This window comes from Haemorhous mexicanus, chromosome 4 (assembly GCF_027477595.1).
Source record: "Haemorhous mexicanus isolate bHaeMex1 chromosome 4, bHaeMex1.pri, whole genome shotgun sequence".
Lineage (NCBI taxonomy): Eukaryota > Metazoa > Chordata > Aves > Passeriformes > Fringillidae > Haemorhous > Haemorhous mexicanus.
The window spans coordinates 28160864-28177833 of NC_082344.1; the positions used below are offsets into that span (position 1 = coordinate 28160864).

Here is a 16970-nt window from a genome sequence, read left to right on the forward strand (position 1 = left end):
AATCAGCAGCATCACACAGAATAATTTTTTAATCCGCTAGAAATATGGTGAGTGAAGAAACAGGAAATGCCTTAGCCTGAATTATTTTCACCTTCTTGTTTCAGTGCCCCATTTGACAAGGCTTGCTGTCAGAAATAGTATCATTATCACTCAAAGAACAGCTTCATTTACAGAAGAAAGGGAGGTAGGAAGGGGTACAAGAGAAGATGACAGTGTATTGCAGGTTTGCCAGTATTTCTGCATTAATTCAAACTCTAATATTATAGAGAAACAAAAGGAGCTATATTGGGAACACTTCTTGAAAGTCAGCCACAGAAAACCATAATTATTCACAGATTTTTCTTACTAGAATGTATTCACTGACTGAATGAAATTAAACCTACATATCGGACTATTCTAGAAATGCACATGTTTAACATGTCAGATAAATAAGAACTGCACAATTGTCAGGAAATGACAATGTTTACTAGATTTTTGTTTGTTTGTTAAAATCTTCGATTCACATAATATTAGGTTGGGAATTCTTCCAAAAACCTTGACAACACTGTAAAATCCCGAAAATATCAAGATGGACTATTGACTCTATAGAAGAAACTTTTAAAAATAGGCTAAAATTAAGTTTTAATCAGAAAGATGAAATCTTGTGAAATACTGCTCATAATGCACTAAACCCTGAAAAATGCTCTCCAGATTTCCAAAAGAGGCAAGCAGTAAGCATGAGAAAGAAAGGAGTGCAAATATAAATTTGACTGAGTAAAAAATGGCTATAGTAGCTTTGATAAAGTTCGGCAAGAAAAGCAACATTTTCCAGAATTTAGACTGATAAAACCCCAAATAAACAACCATACTCCCATTTATAACCTACAAAGTCTTTTAGAAAGCAAGTTCTCAAGTTTAAAAAAATCTTGAAAAATCTTTTAAGTATTCCTATGTCTTACAGTTAAAGTATGAGCAAATGCTGATTATAAATGAATGATCATTCAAGAGCCTTTTTTGTGTTTTGTTTTCAATCACAGGCATTTGCAGAGTGCTTACACAAAATATATTTCTGATTCTATAACATTTAATTTTACCTTTACTTTAGGAGTCCAGAATTTCAAGACTTGCAGGAGTCTCTCATTATCTTTATTTAGTTCTTCTTTCAGTTCCTCTGCATCCCAGTGAGTTCCTGAACAAGCTTCCCAGAACTGTATTGTTTCTTTTCTAGCACTTTCTTCCTGTTTTAAGTCTGCTTCTATGCAGAGAATTTCATTTTCCATTTCTGATACATCTTTGAGAATGCTCTTTAAAAAAAAAAAGGAATTAAAATTTAAGTACTGGTTTGATTATCACATGTCTAATATACTTTCTGTCCTCTCAGCTATAAGTATAGCAGGAAGTCTGTTTTAGCATCTAATTATCATATAAAAGGAGTTTTGCTACACTTAAAATTACACCCTATTGGGAAAACAAGAAGACAAACAATGTTCCTGGGGCAGGTGGAAAGGGGGAAAAAAATTAGCTTATCAGCAAAAGTTCATTCCATTGTTTTAGAACAAGTCATCCTGGTATTGGCTAGTATGTACTGTAAAAGGCAAATAAGTAAATAACAGTCCCAATTATTTTCTAACATAATAATTTACTTTTCAGCTGCTTTACAAAGGAAAACCCTCTTATTAAAGAACTAGTAGCAAAAAGAAATATCTCTATTCCTTCATCCTCCTTAAGAGAAGTTTTAAACAGACAAATCCAATGCCATTAGATTCCCACCACCACATGACCTTATGCCTTGGAATGGGTTTTTATTGTCTATTTTTTTTCCCAGATAATACCTCTGCATCCAAGTAGAAACTCTGCAGCCCTTCACAGCTGTTTAACTCTTGAGATGATACTTCATTCTGCTTCAAATTCATCTTCCTGAGACACTGAATCTGGGACTGTAGGTGATCTTGTTTTCTCTTTTCCTCAAGCAATTCCATTTCATATTTATGAACAGTAGCGTGATATTCTCTTCTCTTTGTGCAAACTGAGCTGAACAGAAGCTGTTGCAGAAGCACGGTATGTATCAGTGAGCCTGTTTTAAAAGGGTACCCTGCATCCAGCTAAAATACAGTGTTTTATAATTCAGTCTATTTACTCTCTGAGCCTCTAAATGCCCAGGATAACTAACATGACTAAGAGAATCAGGTTCACATGCGCATTAGAGTAACAGCATGTAAAACTTGTAGCTGAGACAGCACTTTTCCAGTATGCTATTTTCTGTAGACTTCAAAAAAAGCCAAGGAGTCTAAAAGGCTCTAGACAGCCTTCCACAAATCTAAACCTTGAAAAACAAAGTAAAGTTTTCTTTGTTATATTTATTTTCTCTTGGAATTGTGAAAGATGCTGATGATCTATGACAATAATATCACTATGCTGATTTAAAACCTTATTCTACCAGAGCTCGCTAGTTGAATCCTAAACATATTTAACCATGAAAGTTAAAAGCCAGCTATAGAAAAAAATTAAACCTAAAATGGCTATGATAAATTATAAAATGAGGACCTTAGGAATATTAGTTCAGCTTCCAAGTTAATGGTTATTTGTAGACATCACTGACTTTCAAGAACCTTACCCCCTCTCTCCAGGCCTGTGCATGTTTCCATGCTGCAACCAAAAAAACCCCAGCCCTTAATATTTCATGGTAAACAAAGAAACAGAAAAAACTCTGTCATTCACTGTACTTCTGCATACATTAACAGGAATTCTTCCCCAACTACCCTTAACCTTTTTGCTAATAACTTTAGTCCATGGAGAAACCGATTCCAAACTGGTGAAGATCTTCAAGGCCGTAAAATCATCAAACTACCTGGGCAGTTTTGCAGAGTAAGCATCAATCTCCAAGCCATCTTGCTTGTCTCTTTTCTCCACAGAGAAATACATCCTTAGTTATCTATTATTTGATTTATAGAGTACAGATATGAAATTTCATTTTCCAATTAAAATAAAATAATATTAATGAAATAATTCTGTGCAAAGCAGCAGAACTACAGTTAAAAACTAAGTTTGATTTACATAACTAAGTAGTTGCAGTTTTCTAAGATTGTAAAACAATTACTATGAACTTATTTTCTCCAGTGTATGGATTCACAAAACCCAAAGCTAGAGTATAAAAAATCCTAGCTGTTACCATTGAGAGCTTATTTAAAAAAAAAACCCCAAACCCAAATCCAAGCAGTATGAAGCATCCGCATATACAGCATTGCAAGTTGGTACCTTCAGTTTGGTCAATAACTTCTGGAGACGAGTGTTCATTTCCTCATTTTTAGTTTGAAGCATTTTGACTTGTTTACTCTGCCCCAGTGTAAGCTGAGGCAGTATCACAGCTATCAGTGCTTTCTGACTGTTCAGTTCACTCTTTAGCTTAAGAGACGCTGTAGAGAGACATTCATATCTCTTCCCCATACTTGGGAATTTCTCAAGAAGCTCCTAAATGCAAGAGAAACAAATTAATTAGTTCACAATAGAGGAAACTGTGATTAGATATAAAGAGAAATATAAAATAAATTACCTGATTCCAGGACTAACCCCTACAGTATGTGCTGATTTTACAACAGAAGTTATTATGATTAAGACTTCAGTTTTGACTTGCCATGGGGATATGACAAAAACACTAATTCCGGCACAAACCCAGATAATTTCTTAGTTTTCCAGCAAGTCATTTTACAAGCTCAAATTGTCTTTGTGGTTTAGATTGCCTGGCCACATGAAGACTTGTAAATCAGGCAGGAAAAAAAAAATTATTGCCTGTTTACAAGTTTGCCAGCTGGCTTTCCATCAGGATGGACTCCCAGGTTTATCTGCTTTTCCTTTCTTGAAGGAAAGGGCTCATGAAGTGGGTCCTAGCACTCTGCCAAGAAAAGGAAGGTGTGAACAAGTAGTGAGCAGGCTCAGTAGTGCTACAGGCTTGAAGATCCAGTAACCTGCAACTCCAGAATCACGTTTAATTGTCTGTTATAAAAGTATAAAACTCCTCTGACATACTCCCTCCATCATTGGCTCTTACTTGAAAAATAAAGATTGACCTGTTTTCTTAACTTTTCACCTCACAGTAAAAAAACACTGGAACATTGGGAAAAGGCAGATAAGGTCCTATCTATTACAGAAGTCAGAAGAGGGGAGAGTGCTCTTAAAAAGGATCAGCTGATGTTAACTTCCTTCATTATGATTTAACTTTATAAGCTGTACTGGTATTTTGTTTTCCACAGGATTGTGATTCTTAAAGGAAGAATGCTGTTGTAGTAGAGTTTGAGTTCTGCTCTTTGTTTGTAGTTTGAGGGTTGTAAGGGTTTGTTTTGTTGAGTTGTAGTTTATTTCCTCATTGTAATTTGGTATTTTGGGTTTGTAGGGCTTTGTTGTTGGTCATAGTTACTTTTTCATTGTAAATTTATTTCTTGTTGTTTGGGCACCAGATGTGATGATGTAGAGCAACACAGAGGCCCTAAGCAGTGCAAAGGAGAAGCCTTCATTGCAAAACCCAGGCCTTGTTAAGCAGTTAGCTGGTTATCAGTTGACGTAGCTTTAAGGCACAACAAGCCCAAGTCAACCAACCATCATACACCACGATGTGGACATGCAGCAGGCTCTCACATCTGTCTCTCCACTCCTATTCCAGCTGGGTCTCTCTCCCATAGTTCCCTTCTACTTAGCTGAAGTAGCAGGCTGAGCCATGACTTTACATGGGTAACATGGCCCTTATTTTACAAGGCTTTACCTATCTGCAACAATACACATGGATAAATCCTGGTTTATTTCAGCTTTCTGTACGTCACTAGTATTTCTCATATCTGTGTGAAAATATACTCAGGACAGCTAACTAACAAAAGGTCTGAGGAATTCCTTATTTGAGGGCAGAAGTGCTTTAATGAAATTAATTAATTTATTTGACATCAATTTAGTATTGGATAGGGAATAATGGAAGAGAAAATTTGGGGGGATTTTACGAAACCCAAGTGGCAAAGTGCTTCTGTTTGAGGTTCAGCAGGTCACAACAGGTGGGTGTAGCCCTCTTGGAGGGGTTGGCCTCTTCTCTCCAGTAACATATGATAAGTTGCACTAAGAGAGGTTTAGACTGGTTATTAGGGAAAATTTCTGAATTGAAAAGGCTGCCATGTACTGGAACAGGCTGCCCAGGGAAGTGGTGGAATCACCATCACTGGAGCTACTTCAAAGAGGTGTACATCTGGCACTTAGGGACACAGTTTAGCAGTGATCATGGCAGTGCTGGTCTAAGGGTTGAAATCAATAATCTAAGAGATCTCTTCGAAACTAAATGATTTTATGACCCTACATGACTAGTTATTTTCATTGGGGTGACTGAACAGTAATGAAAGCAAGTGAGATATTCTGTGAACTTGAAGTTGATGTGCAGTCACTGAACAGCAGCAAATCAACTGACCCCATGGTACACAGCATCTTAGCAAGATATGCAAACCATTTTATAGATAATGCACAAAAGGCTTATGGTCCATGACAAGTGTCATTAAGTTTCCATGTGCATCCTTAAAACAAACAGAAAAATAGGCTTACCTTAATTTTCAAGGTTTTTTCTGTCAAGCTGCCATTGGCCACCTGCTCTACAATATCTCCTGGGTTTACCTGAATGGACATATTGTTCAGGTTTCTCTGCTTCAGTTGTTCTAAAGCATCTTCCAATTTTGCCTTGGTTTCAACACACTAAAATAAAACCACATATTTAAGTAGCAGTTGAGATAAGAAGTTATGAATAACTCAGGTATGCAAATTGCAACACTCACCACCTCAGAAGTTCTTTGCAATTCTGTCTTGAGCTGGTCCCGCTCAGACATGACATCCTGAAGAAGTTTTTCAAGCTCATCTTTTTCATGATGAAGTGAGGAGATTTGTTCTTTAACTTGTAAAGAGTAACTAGTTCTTTCAGCTAATAACTGGTCCTTCTCACATGAGACACTATTTAGTGTCTCAGTTAACTGTTGAATCTACAATGAACAGTAGAGAAAAATGCAAATCACAATTTAGTGGTTGTGGTCTTTATACACCCTATGAAAAAGTCAAATCAGTTGTACCAAATACATAAATCACAATTCTTAATTACTAAAATTCACACTAGAAAAAAGAAAAGTTTAAAAATAATTCTGGTGTTCTGATAGCAGACACAAAAAACTTACAAGGAAGGGGAATAGCATGACACCCAAAAAGTTGGGTGTGAGCCAACTTTGGTTTTCCATAAAGCAAGAAGAATCAAAGGAAAAGGCAATCAACGTATGTCTATATCACAAGAAAATTAAAATAAATAGAAGATGAGCACAAACAATATACAATATCTTTATATCTCCTCTACTGGAGAGTAATATTTGCTAAACTGACGCAATCCTCAATTATACTCTTTGATCTACAAAGGAAAAATTTGACAGCTGAAAAGCTGCAAAGCAAACACTATGAAACGCATGAGTAGGCAGAACCAAGTGCAAGACTTTCCAACATTGTTTAGTATTCAGAAAGCATGCAAAGCACCAAGAATCCAAAAATCAGTAAAGTCCATGCTGTCTACACAGTGCCTTTTAAAAAGGTAGAAGACATGTCCAGTTACTGATTATTATATTAAAAATGCACATATATGATAAATTCACATTCATTCTAAAACTGGACCAATGCAATGGGTTTGGCTGAGATCAGTACACAATGTTATTACTACACATAAATAAACGAAGACAAAATCCTTTGCCAATGGTTCATGTATGTTTACCAACCATAAAGCTGATGGGCTGAGAAAAAAAGTCAAAAAGTTTGTGCAAATGTTTAGCATAAGAGAAATAAAATATCAGAACACAAAATAGTGACTAAACACCAAAGCTCCTCACCTTGCTTGTTAGGCTGTCCTCCAAAATCCCTGACTGCCTCTGAACCTTTAACAAGCGTTCTTCCCTTTCTTTACAAGTCTCTACCATGTGCTGAAGCTCATCCTTCTCCTTGGTAAGTGAAGAGATTCTCTCAAGCTGCTCACTCATTGCCCTTTCTGCTTGTTGCTTTTCTGCCAGGAGGTCGCCATACTCAGCTGAGACACGAGTCAGGTTTTCAGTGACTTCAGAGAGCTGGAAAGAACAAATCCAAACCAGTATTGGCATTTGTAATCTTCTCTTGCATGGGCAAAAATAACTTGATGTGTTGGAGGAAAAAAAAAAAACCAGTAACATTAAAGTTCCTAAAGTTTCTTGTGCCAGCAATGAAGTTTAGACTGAAGAGAGTTATTGGATCACCATTCAGAAGCACTGTCTGTAAATGTGGGTTGTTGAATATGGATGGATTGAAGAAAGATACTACCCCCAGTGATTTCCCGCTATAGGTAACCAAAAAAGACAAAATTTGGAATAATAGCCAAGCAAATGTCAGTGCTTCTGTCTCAGTGGAAGGCAAAAGTACAATGTGGAAAAACATGCAAGACAGTCTAAATCCATAAAAATGTCTCAGTTGCTGTATGCATAGGAGACATCACAATATGCTAAAATGAAGGCTACAATCCACACTGGCATCAGACATGAAAACAAAAAGTAGAAACCAAATTTATAATAGTGTAATAAATTAAAGCATGACCTAAGCTCTCCTAAAGTTGCTCAAGGATCTTCAGAATTAGAAAGCTAAATTACATTATTGGAATGCATAAAATTTAACACCTGGAAAATAGAGAGACGTTAAAGTGCATTGTTGATTCTAAATAATATTCATTCATTCAGCTCCAAGATATATTTAGTTATAAATAATGGGTTTTTTTACTACATCTACTGGAGCTCTACAAACTGAAGTGTGCAGTAGACATGGACCACCAGACCCAGCAGAACTTGTAATATTCTTGACAAAACTGCTTCTGACCTCCTGCTGCAGCTCATCAGTTTTTTCTTTCAATGCCCCTTGCAACTGCGAGAGCATGCAAAGCACCAAGGATTCAAAAGCCAGGTAAGTTCCTGCTGTCTACACAGTGCTTTTTAAAACATTGGGAATATATGTTCATTTACTGATTATTGTATTAAATATGCACTCAGCAGATAAATTCATATTCATTCCAAAGAAGAACCAATCCAATGGGTTACAAGGCTGAGACAAGATGAGGATGTTATTACTCAATATCAGCAAACAAACTTAGAGAAAACCCTTTGCCCATGTTCATGCTTGCTTGCCAACTCAAAAATGAGCCTATGAGAATTAAAGATTAAACAGGATTTAGGTGGAGCAAGAGTTTGGCACAGAAGTTACAAAACATCAGAACACAAAATAGTGACTAAACACCAAAGCTCCTCACCTTGCTTGTTAGGCTGTCCTTCAAAATCTCTGACTGCCTCTGAACCTTTAACAAGTGTTCTTCCCTTTCTTTACAAGCCTCTACCATGTGCTGAAGCTCATCCTTCTCCTTGGTAAGTGAAGAGATTCTCTCAAGCTGCTCACTCATTGCCCTTTCTGCTTGTTGCTTTTCTGCCAGGAGGTCGCCATACTCAGCTGAGACACGAGTCAGGTTTTCAGTGACTTCAGAGAGCTGCAAAGAACAAATCCAAACCAGTATTGGCATTTGTAATCTCCTCTTGTGTGGGCAAAAATAACTTGATGCTTTGGAGAAAAAACAACCAGTAACCTTATAAGTTCCTAAGTTTTCTTGTGCCAGCAATGAAGTCTCTTAGATTGAAGAGAGTTATTGGATCACCATTCAGAAGCACTGGCTGTACATATGGGTTGCTGGAAATGGATGGATTGAAGAAAGATACTACCCCCAGTGGTTTCTCACTATAGGTAACCAAAAAACATAAAAAACCAATGTTGCTTAAAAGCCAATCAAATGTCAGTGCTTCTGTCTCAGTGGAAGGCAAAAGTACAATGTGGAAAAACATGCAAGACATTCTAAATCTATAAAAATGCCTCAGTTGCTGTATGCATAGAAGACATCACAATATGCTAAAATGAAGCCTACCATCCACACTGGCTTTGGAGATAAAACAAAAAGTAGAGACCAAATTTATAATAGTGAAATAAATTAAAAAATGAGAGAAGCTCTGCTAAAGAGGCAGACAGGTCTCCAGAATTAGAAAGCAAATATACATTATTGGAATGATTAAAATTTAAAACTGGAAAAATGGAGGATAAAGTGCATTAATTCTAAATAATATTCATTCATTCACCACCAAGACATATTTAGTAATAAATAATGGGTTTCTTTAGTATATCTACTGGAGGCCTGCAAATTGAAGTTTGCAGTATACATGGACTGCCAAACCCAGCAGAACTTTCAATTTTCTTGACAAAACTGCTTCTGACCTTCTGCTGCAGCTCATCAGTTTTTTCTTTCAATGCCCCTTGCAACTGCAAGAGCATGCAAAGCACCAAGGATTCAAAAGCCAGGTAAGTTCCTGCTGTCTACACAGTGCTTTTTAAAACATTGGGAATATATGTTCATTTACTGATTATTGTATTAAATATGCACTCAGCAGATAAATTCATATTCATTCCAAAGAAGAACCAATCCAATGGGTTACAAGGCTGAGACAAGATGAGGATGTTATTACTCAATATCAGCAAACAAACTTAGAGAAAACCCTTTGCCCATGTTCATGCTTGCTTGCCAACTCAAAATGAGCCTATGAGAATTAAAGATTAAACAGGATTTAGGTGGAGCAAGAGTTTGGCACAGAAGTTACAAAACATCAGAATACATAATAGTGACTAAACACCAAAGCTCCTCACCTTGCTTGTTAGGCTGTCCTTCAAAATCTCTGACTGCCTCTGAACCTTTAACAAGTGTTCTTCCCTTTCTTTACAAGTCTCTACCATGTGCTGAAGCTCATCCTTCTCCTTGGTAAGTGAAGAGATTCTCTCAAGCTGCTCACTCATTGCCCTTTCTGCTTGTTGCTTTTCTGCCAGGAGGTCGCCATACTCAGCTGAGACACGAGTCAGGTTTTCAGTGACTTCAGAGAGCTGGAAAGAACAAATCCAAACCAGTATTGGCATTTGTAATCTCCTCTTGTGTGGGCAAAAATAACTTGATGCTTTGGAGAAAAAACAACCAGTAACCTTATAAGTTCATTGCTGGGACAAGAAAACTTAGGAAGTCTCTTAGATTGAAGAGAGTTATTGGATCACCATTCAGAAGCACTGGCTGTACATATGGGTTTTTGGAAATGGATTGATTTAAGGAAAATAATATCCCTAGTGGTTCCCTGCTATAGGTAACCAAAAAAGAAAAAATTTGGCATAATAGCCAAGCAAATGTCAGTGCTTCTGTCTCAGTGGAAGGCAAAAGTACAATGTGGAAAAACATGCAAGACATTCTAAATCCATAAAAATGCCTCAGCTGATCTATCCATTGTAGACAGGAGACATTCCTACACATTAAAACGAAGCCTACCATCCACACTGGCTTCAGGCATGAAAACAAAAGGCAGTGAACTAATTTATAATAGAGCAGTAACCTAAAGCATGACCTAAGCTCTCATAAAGTCGCTCAAGGATCTTCAGAATTAGATAGCTAAATTACATTATTGGAATGCATAAAATTTAACACTTGGAAAATAGAGACGTTAAAGTGCATTGTTGATTCTAAATAATATTCATTCATTCAGCACCAAGATATATTTAGTACTAAATAATGGGTTTCTTTAGTACATCTACTGGAGCTCTACAAGCTGAAGTGTGCTGTAGACATGGACCACCAAACCCAGCAGAACTTGTAATTTTCTTGACAAAACTGCTTCTGACCTTCTGCTGCAGCTCATCAGTTTTTTCCTTCAATGCCTCTTGCGCCTTTGAGAGCTGATTTTCCTTCTCTGAAACACTTCCTTTCAGCTCCACAATCTTCTCCTGATGCTGTCCAAGAGATTCACGAGTACATCTCAACTCCTCCTGCATCTCCGAGTTCTTTGGACACAATTAATGTACATGAACACATTAACAGCCGAACCACACTTCCAAAATCTAAGAAATCTACTAGAGCTGTACTCCTGTGGGAAGAGAGCTACTGCTATTACCTTGCTAATTGTCTCCTGTAGCATTTCCCTTAGCTGGTCTCTCTCATTCTGGAGATTTTCCAGTTGCATTTTAAAATCGTCACCATCTCTTTCTGTCTGGATGCTGACTTCCTGGGAGTCATGTGGCTTTGGAATAACATCTGTTCTCTCCATTTTTTCAGATTCCCCTTGATATTCACTGGCCTTTGCTTCCTCCATTACATGCAATTTCTGCTGTGCCTGGCTCAGCTCTTCTCTAAGAAGAAATAACTCTTGCTCCATAGATTGTCCTTGAATCTGTGGAATCTATTTTGTAAGAGATTCAAATAAACCCATTCAGGATGCAGCTTTAGGAAAAAATTTATCTGACACCTTTGACAGGTTGATTATGTACAACAGACAGCAACACGGCTTTAGACATATTTGCACTTTTTTTAGAGTATTAAAATTTGACTAAAGTCCATATTCAATTTAAGTTTCTTGAAATAAGAGACATGAGAAAATAAAACTTGAAGCAAAAACTTCTTTTAGATGTTTTCAGAAGTAGTGTTGCACTGCCATAGTTTCAGCACAGATTTAATGTCAGCAAGAAAAAAGTCCAACAACAAGCCTCTACCATCACAAAACTAGAGACCTTATCTCTATTTTTAGTCTCAACAGTATAAAATACGAGGTAGGCCCAGAAAATTATTTACTTGAAATTGGTTCACGGCCTCTCTGGTATTAAAATAAATGCACATGCATTGCTTTTCTTTTGAAGTTTACTATATATAGATATCTATCTATCTATATATATATTTATATGTGCATGTGCCTGTGTTTGTGAATATATATACACACACTCCCACACACAGAGGTACAATCAACACACGCAGTTATGGAAAGCGTTGCTTGCTATGTCCCTTCCATTGAAAAAGGACAAAGAGTCAGTTCTACGTATGCGCTAAAAAAGCAGAATTACTCTGTACAGATGAGCAAATTTTAGCTTCAGCTTACTTGATTATAAGAGCTATATCCATGCACAGATCAATGCAGAACATGACCATCCTATAACAAGATTATATTTTACTAACAGAAAAACATTTGTCACATTCTGGTACCAGATGTCCATTCATAAATATATGAGGTGTTATCTCAAGTAAGCAATAAATTTGCTCTTTAAAGATCTGCAGCACCTGCAAATTTTCTCACTCAAGCAAAAGTTCAAATAAGCAAGCTTCCCATTGCAGCTTTAGCATAATTACCAAAGTTCCTTCCCCAAAATCCTCCTTTCTCAAAAGCAAACTGTCCAGCTTCTCCTGCAATGAACGGTTCTCTTGTGTAAGGAAAATGATTTGTTCCCTTTGCACCTGAAGCTGATCACTTTCTCTACAGCTATTCTTTTCTGATTTTTCCTCAGCAAGCTGATCTCTCTCTGATGTGATGATTTTCATTTCTTCTGTCATTTCTGAGATCTATTAAAAATATGCAAAGACAACATTTTGATCAACTCAATATAAATTAAAAAGCCAAAGTTTTGTTTAATTCAGTCTCCTACAGAGTTCTTAACGTCAAACCAGTACAACCAAAGTAGAAGAACGTCCAAATCAAACCTGTTATTCAGAGAGCATGCAAAGCACCAAGGATTCAAAAGCCAGGCACGTTCCTGCTGTCTACACAGTGCCTTTTAAAACATTGGGAATATATGTTCAATTACTGATTGTTGTATTAAATATGCACTCTTCAGATAAATTCATATTCATTCCAAGAAGAACCAATCCAATGGGTTACAAAGCTGAGACAAGATGAGGATGTTATTATTCAATATCAGCAAACAAACTTAGAGAAAACCCTTTGCCCATGTTCATGCTTGCTTGCCAACACAAAAATGAGCCTATGAGAATTAAAGATTAAACAGGATTTAGGTGGAGCAAGAGTTTGGCACAGAAGTTACAAAACATCAGAATACATAATAGTGACTAAACACCAAAGCTCCTCACCTTGCTTGTTAGGCTGTCCTTCAAAATCTCTGACTGCCTCTGAACCTTTAACAAGCGTTCTTCCCTTTCTTTACAAGCCTCTACCATGTGCTGAAGCTCATCCTTCTCCTTGGTAAGTGAAGAGATTCTCTCAAGCTGCTCACTCATTGCCCTTTCTGCTTGTTGCTTTTCTGCCAGGAGGTCGCCATACTCAGCTGAGACACGAGTCAGGTTTTCAGTGACTTCAGAGAGCTGCAAAGAACAAATCCAAACCAGTATTGGCATTTGTAATCTCCTCTTGTGTGGGCAAAAATAACTTGATGCTTTGGAGAAAAAACAACCAGTAACCTTATAAGTTCCTAAGTTTTCTTGTGCCAGCAATGAAGTCTCTTAGATTGAAGAGAGTTATTGGATCACAATTCAGAAGCACTGGCTGTACATATGGGTTGCTGGAAATGGATGGATTGAAGAAAGATACTACCCCCAGTGGTTTCCTGCTATAGGTAACCAAAAAACATAAAAAACCAATGTTGCTTAAAAGCCAATCAAGTGTCAGTGCTTCTGTCTCAGTGGAAGGCAAATGTAAAATGTGGAAAAACATGCAAGACATTCTAAATCCATAAAAATGCCTCAGCTGATCTATCCATTGTAGACAGGAGACATTCCTACACATTAAAACGAAGCCTACCATCCACACTGGCTTCAGGCATGAAAACAAAAGGTAGTGAACTAATTTATAATAGAGCAGTAACCTAAAGCATGACCTAAGCTCTCATAAAGTCGCTCAAGGATCTTCAGAATTAGATAGCTAAATTACATTATTGGAATGCATAAAATTTAACACTTGGAAAATAGAGAGACGTTAAAGTGCATTGTTGATTCTAAATAATATTCATTCATTCAGCACCAAGATATATTTAGTACTAAATAATGGGTTTCTTTAGTACATCTACTGGAGCTCTACAAGCTGAAGTGTGCTGTAGACATGGACCACCAAACCCAGCAGAACTTGTAATTTTCTTGACAAAACTGCTTCTGACCTTCTGCTGCAGCTCATCAGTTTTTTCCTTCAATGCCTCTTGCGCCTTTGAGAGCTGATTTTCCTTCTCTGAAACACTTCCTTTCAGCTCCACAATCTTCTCCTGATGCTGTCCAAGAGATTCATGAGTACATCTCAGCTCCTCCTGCATCTCCGAGTTCTTTGGACACAATTAATGTACATGAACACATTAACAGCCGAACCACACTTCCAAAATCTAAGAAATCTACTAGAGCTGTACTCCTGTAGGAAGAGAGCTACTGCTATTACCTTGCTAATTGTCTCCTGTAGCATTTCCCTTAGCTGGTCTCTCTCATTCTGGAGATTTTCCAGTTGCATTTTAAAATCGTCACCATCTCTTTCTGTCTGGATGCTGACTTCCTGGGAGTCATGTGGCTTTGGAATAACATCTGTTCTCTCCATTTTTTCAGATTCCCCTTGATATTCACTGGCCTTTGCTTCCTCCATTACATGCAATTTCTGTTGTGCCTGGCTCAGCTCTTCTCTCAGAAGAAATAACTCTTGCTCCATAGATTGTCCTTGAATCTGTGGAATCTATTTTGTAAGAGATTCAAATAAACCCATTCAGGATGCAGCTTTAGGAAAAAATTTATCTGACACCTTTGACAGGTTGATTATGTACAACAGACAGCAACACGGCTTTAGACATATTTGCACTTTTTTTAGAGTATTAAAATTTGACCAAAGTCCATACTCAATTTAAGTTTCTTGAAATAAGAGACATGTGAAAATAAAACTTGAAGCAAAAACTTATTTTAGATGTTTTCAGAAGTAGTGTTGCACTGCCATAGTTTCAGCATAGATTTAATGTCAGCAAGAAAAAAGCCCAACAACAAGCCTCTACCATCTCAAAACTAGAGACCTTATCTCTATTTTTAGTCTCAACAGTATAAAATATGAGGTAGGCCCAGAAAATTATTTACTTGAAATTGGTCCACGGCCTCTTTGGTATTAAAATAAATGCAAATGCATTGCTTTTCTTTTGAAGTTTACTATATATAGATATCTATCTATCTATCTATATATCTAAATATATATATCTATACATATATATATATATGCGTGTGCCTATGTTTGTGAATATATATACACACACTCCCACACACAGAGGTACAATCAACACACGCAGTTATGGAAAGCGTTGCTTGCTATGTCCCTTCCATTGAAAAAGGACAAAGAGTCAGTTCTACGTATGCGCTAAAAAAGCAGAATTACTCTGTACAGATGAGCAAATTTTAGCTTCAGCTTACTTGATTATAAGAGCTATATCCATGCACAGATCAATGCAGAACATGACCATCCTATAACAAGATTATATTTTACTAACAGAAAAACATTTGTCACATTCTGGTACCAGATGTCCATTCATAAATATATGAGGTGTTATCTCAAGTAAGCAATAAATTTGCTCTTTAAAGATCTGCAGCACCTGCAAATTTTCTCACTCAAGCAAAAGTTCAAATAAGCAAGCTTCCCATTGCAGCTTTAGCATAATTACCAAAGTTCCTTCCCCAAACTCCTCCTTTTTCAAAAGCAAACTGTCCAGCTTCTCCTGCAATGAACGGTTCTCTTGTGTAAGGAAAATGATTTGTTCCTTTTGCACCTGAAGCTGATCACTTTCTCTACAGCTACTCCTTTCTGATTTTTCCTCAGCAAGCTGATCTCTCTCTGATGTGATGATTTTCATTTCTTCTGTCATTTCTGAGATCTATTAAAAATATGCAAAGACAGCATTTTCATCAATTCAATATAAATTAAAAAGCCAAAGTTTTGTTTAATTCAGTCTCCTACAGAGTTCTTAACGTCAAACCAGTACAACCAAAGTAGAAGAACGTCCAAATCAAACCTGTTATTCAGAGAGCATGCAAAGCACCAAGGATTCAAAAGCCAGGCACGTTCCTGCTGTCTACACAGTGCCTTTTAAAACATTGGGAATATATGTTCAATTACTGATTGTTGTATTAAATATGCACTCTTCAGATAAATTCATATTCATTCCAAGAAGAACCAATCCAATGGGTTACAAAGCTGAGACAAGATGAGGATGTTATTATTCAATATCAGCAAACAAACTTAGAGAAAACCCTTTGCCCATGTTCATGCTTGCTTGCCAACACAAAAATGAGCCTATGAGAATTAAAGATTAAACAGGATTTAGGTGGAGCAAGAGTTTGGCACAGAAGTTACAAAACATCAGAATACATAATAGTGACTAAACACCAAAGCTCCTCACCTTGCTTGTTAGGCTGTCCTTCAAAATCTCTGACTGCCTCTGAACCTTTAACAAGCGTTCTTCCCTTTCTTTACAAGCCTCTACCATGTGCTGAAGCTCATCCTTCTCCTTGGTAAGTGAAGAGATTCTCTCAAGCTGCTCACTCATTGCCCTTTCTGCTTGTTGCTTTTCTGCCAGGAGGTCGCCATACTCAGCTGAGACACGAGTCAGGTTTTCAGTGACTTCAGAGAGCTGCAAAGAACAAATCCAAACCAGTATTGGCATTTGTAATCTTCTCTTGCATGGGCAAAAATAACTTGATGCTTTGGAGAAAAAACAACCAATAATCTTATAAGTTCCTAAGTTTTCTTGTCCCAGCAATGAAGTTTAGATTGAAGAGAGTTATTGGATCACCATTCAGAAGCACTGGCTGTACCATATGGGTTGTTGAAAATGGATGGATTGAAGAAAGATACTACCCCCAGTGGTTTCCTGCTATAGGTAACAAAAAAACATAAAAAACCAATGTTGCTTAAAAGCCAATCAAGTGTCAGTGCTTCTGTCTCAGTGGAAGGCAAAAGTACAATGTGGAAAAACATGCAAGACATTCTAAATCCATAAAAATCTCTCAGCTGATCCATCCATTGTAGACAGGAGACATTCCTACACATTAAAATGAAGCCTACCATCCACACTGGCTTCAGACATGAAAACAAAAGGTAGAGAACTAATTTATGATAGAGCAATAAACTAAACATCAC

The 16970-nt window shown here is 37.1% G+C and overlaps 1 protein-coding gene across 1 annotated transcript in view; it reads right to left on the reverse strand.

The window, feature by feature from the left end:
- The window catches only part of CENPE (centromere protein E), a 43120-nt gene that overhangs the window by 5493 nt on the left and 20657 nt on the right, over positions 1–16970 (reverse strand). The window contains exons 29-44 of the mRNA XM_059844203.1: positions 16231–16461; positions 15496–15705; positions 14247–14531; positions 13978–14136; positions 12959–13189; positions 12224–12433; positions 11001–11285; positions 10732–10890; positions 9721–9951; positions 8291–8521; positions 6858–7088; positions 5775–5975; positions 5548–5694; positions 3235–3447; positions 1812–2021; positions 1074–1283 (exon numbers count right to left, since the gene is read on the reverse strand). Of these exons, the coding sequence (XP_059700186.1) occupies positions 1074–1283; positions 1812–2021; positions 3235–3447; positions 5548–5694; positions 5775–5975; positions 6858–7088; positions 8291–8521; positions 9721–9951; positions 10732–10890; positions 11001–11285; positions 12224–12433; positions 12959–13189; positions 13978–14136; positions 14247–14531; positions 15496–15705; positions 16231–16461 (3444 nt within the window). The remainder of the gene's footprint in view (positions 1–1073; positions 1284–1811; positions 2022–3234; positions 3448–5547; positions 5695–5774; positions 5976–6857; positions 7089–8290; positions 8522–9720; positions 9952–10731; positions 10891–11000; positions 11286–12223; positions 12434–12958; positions 13190–13977; positions 14137–14246; positions 14532–15495; positions 15706–16230; positions 16462–16970) is intronic.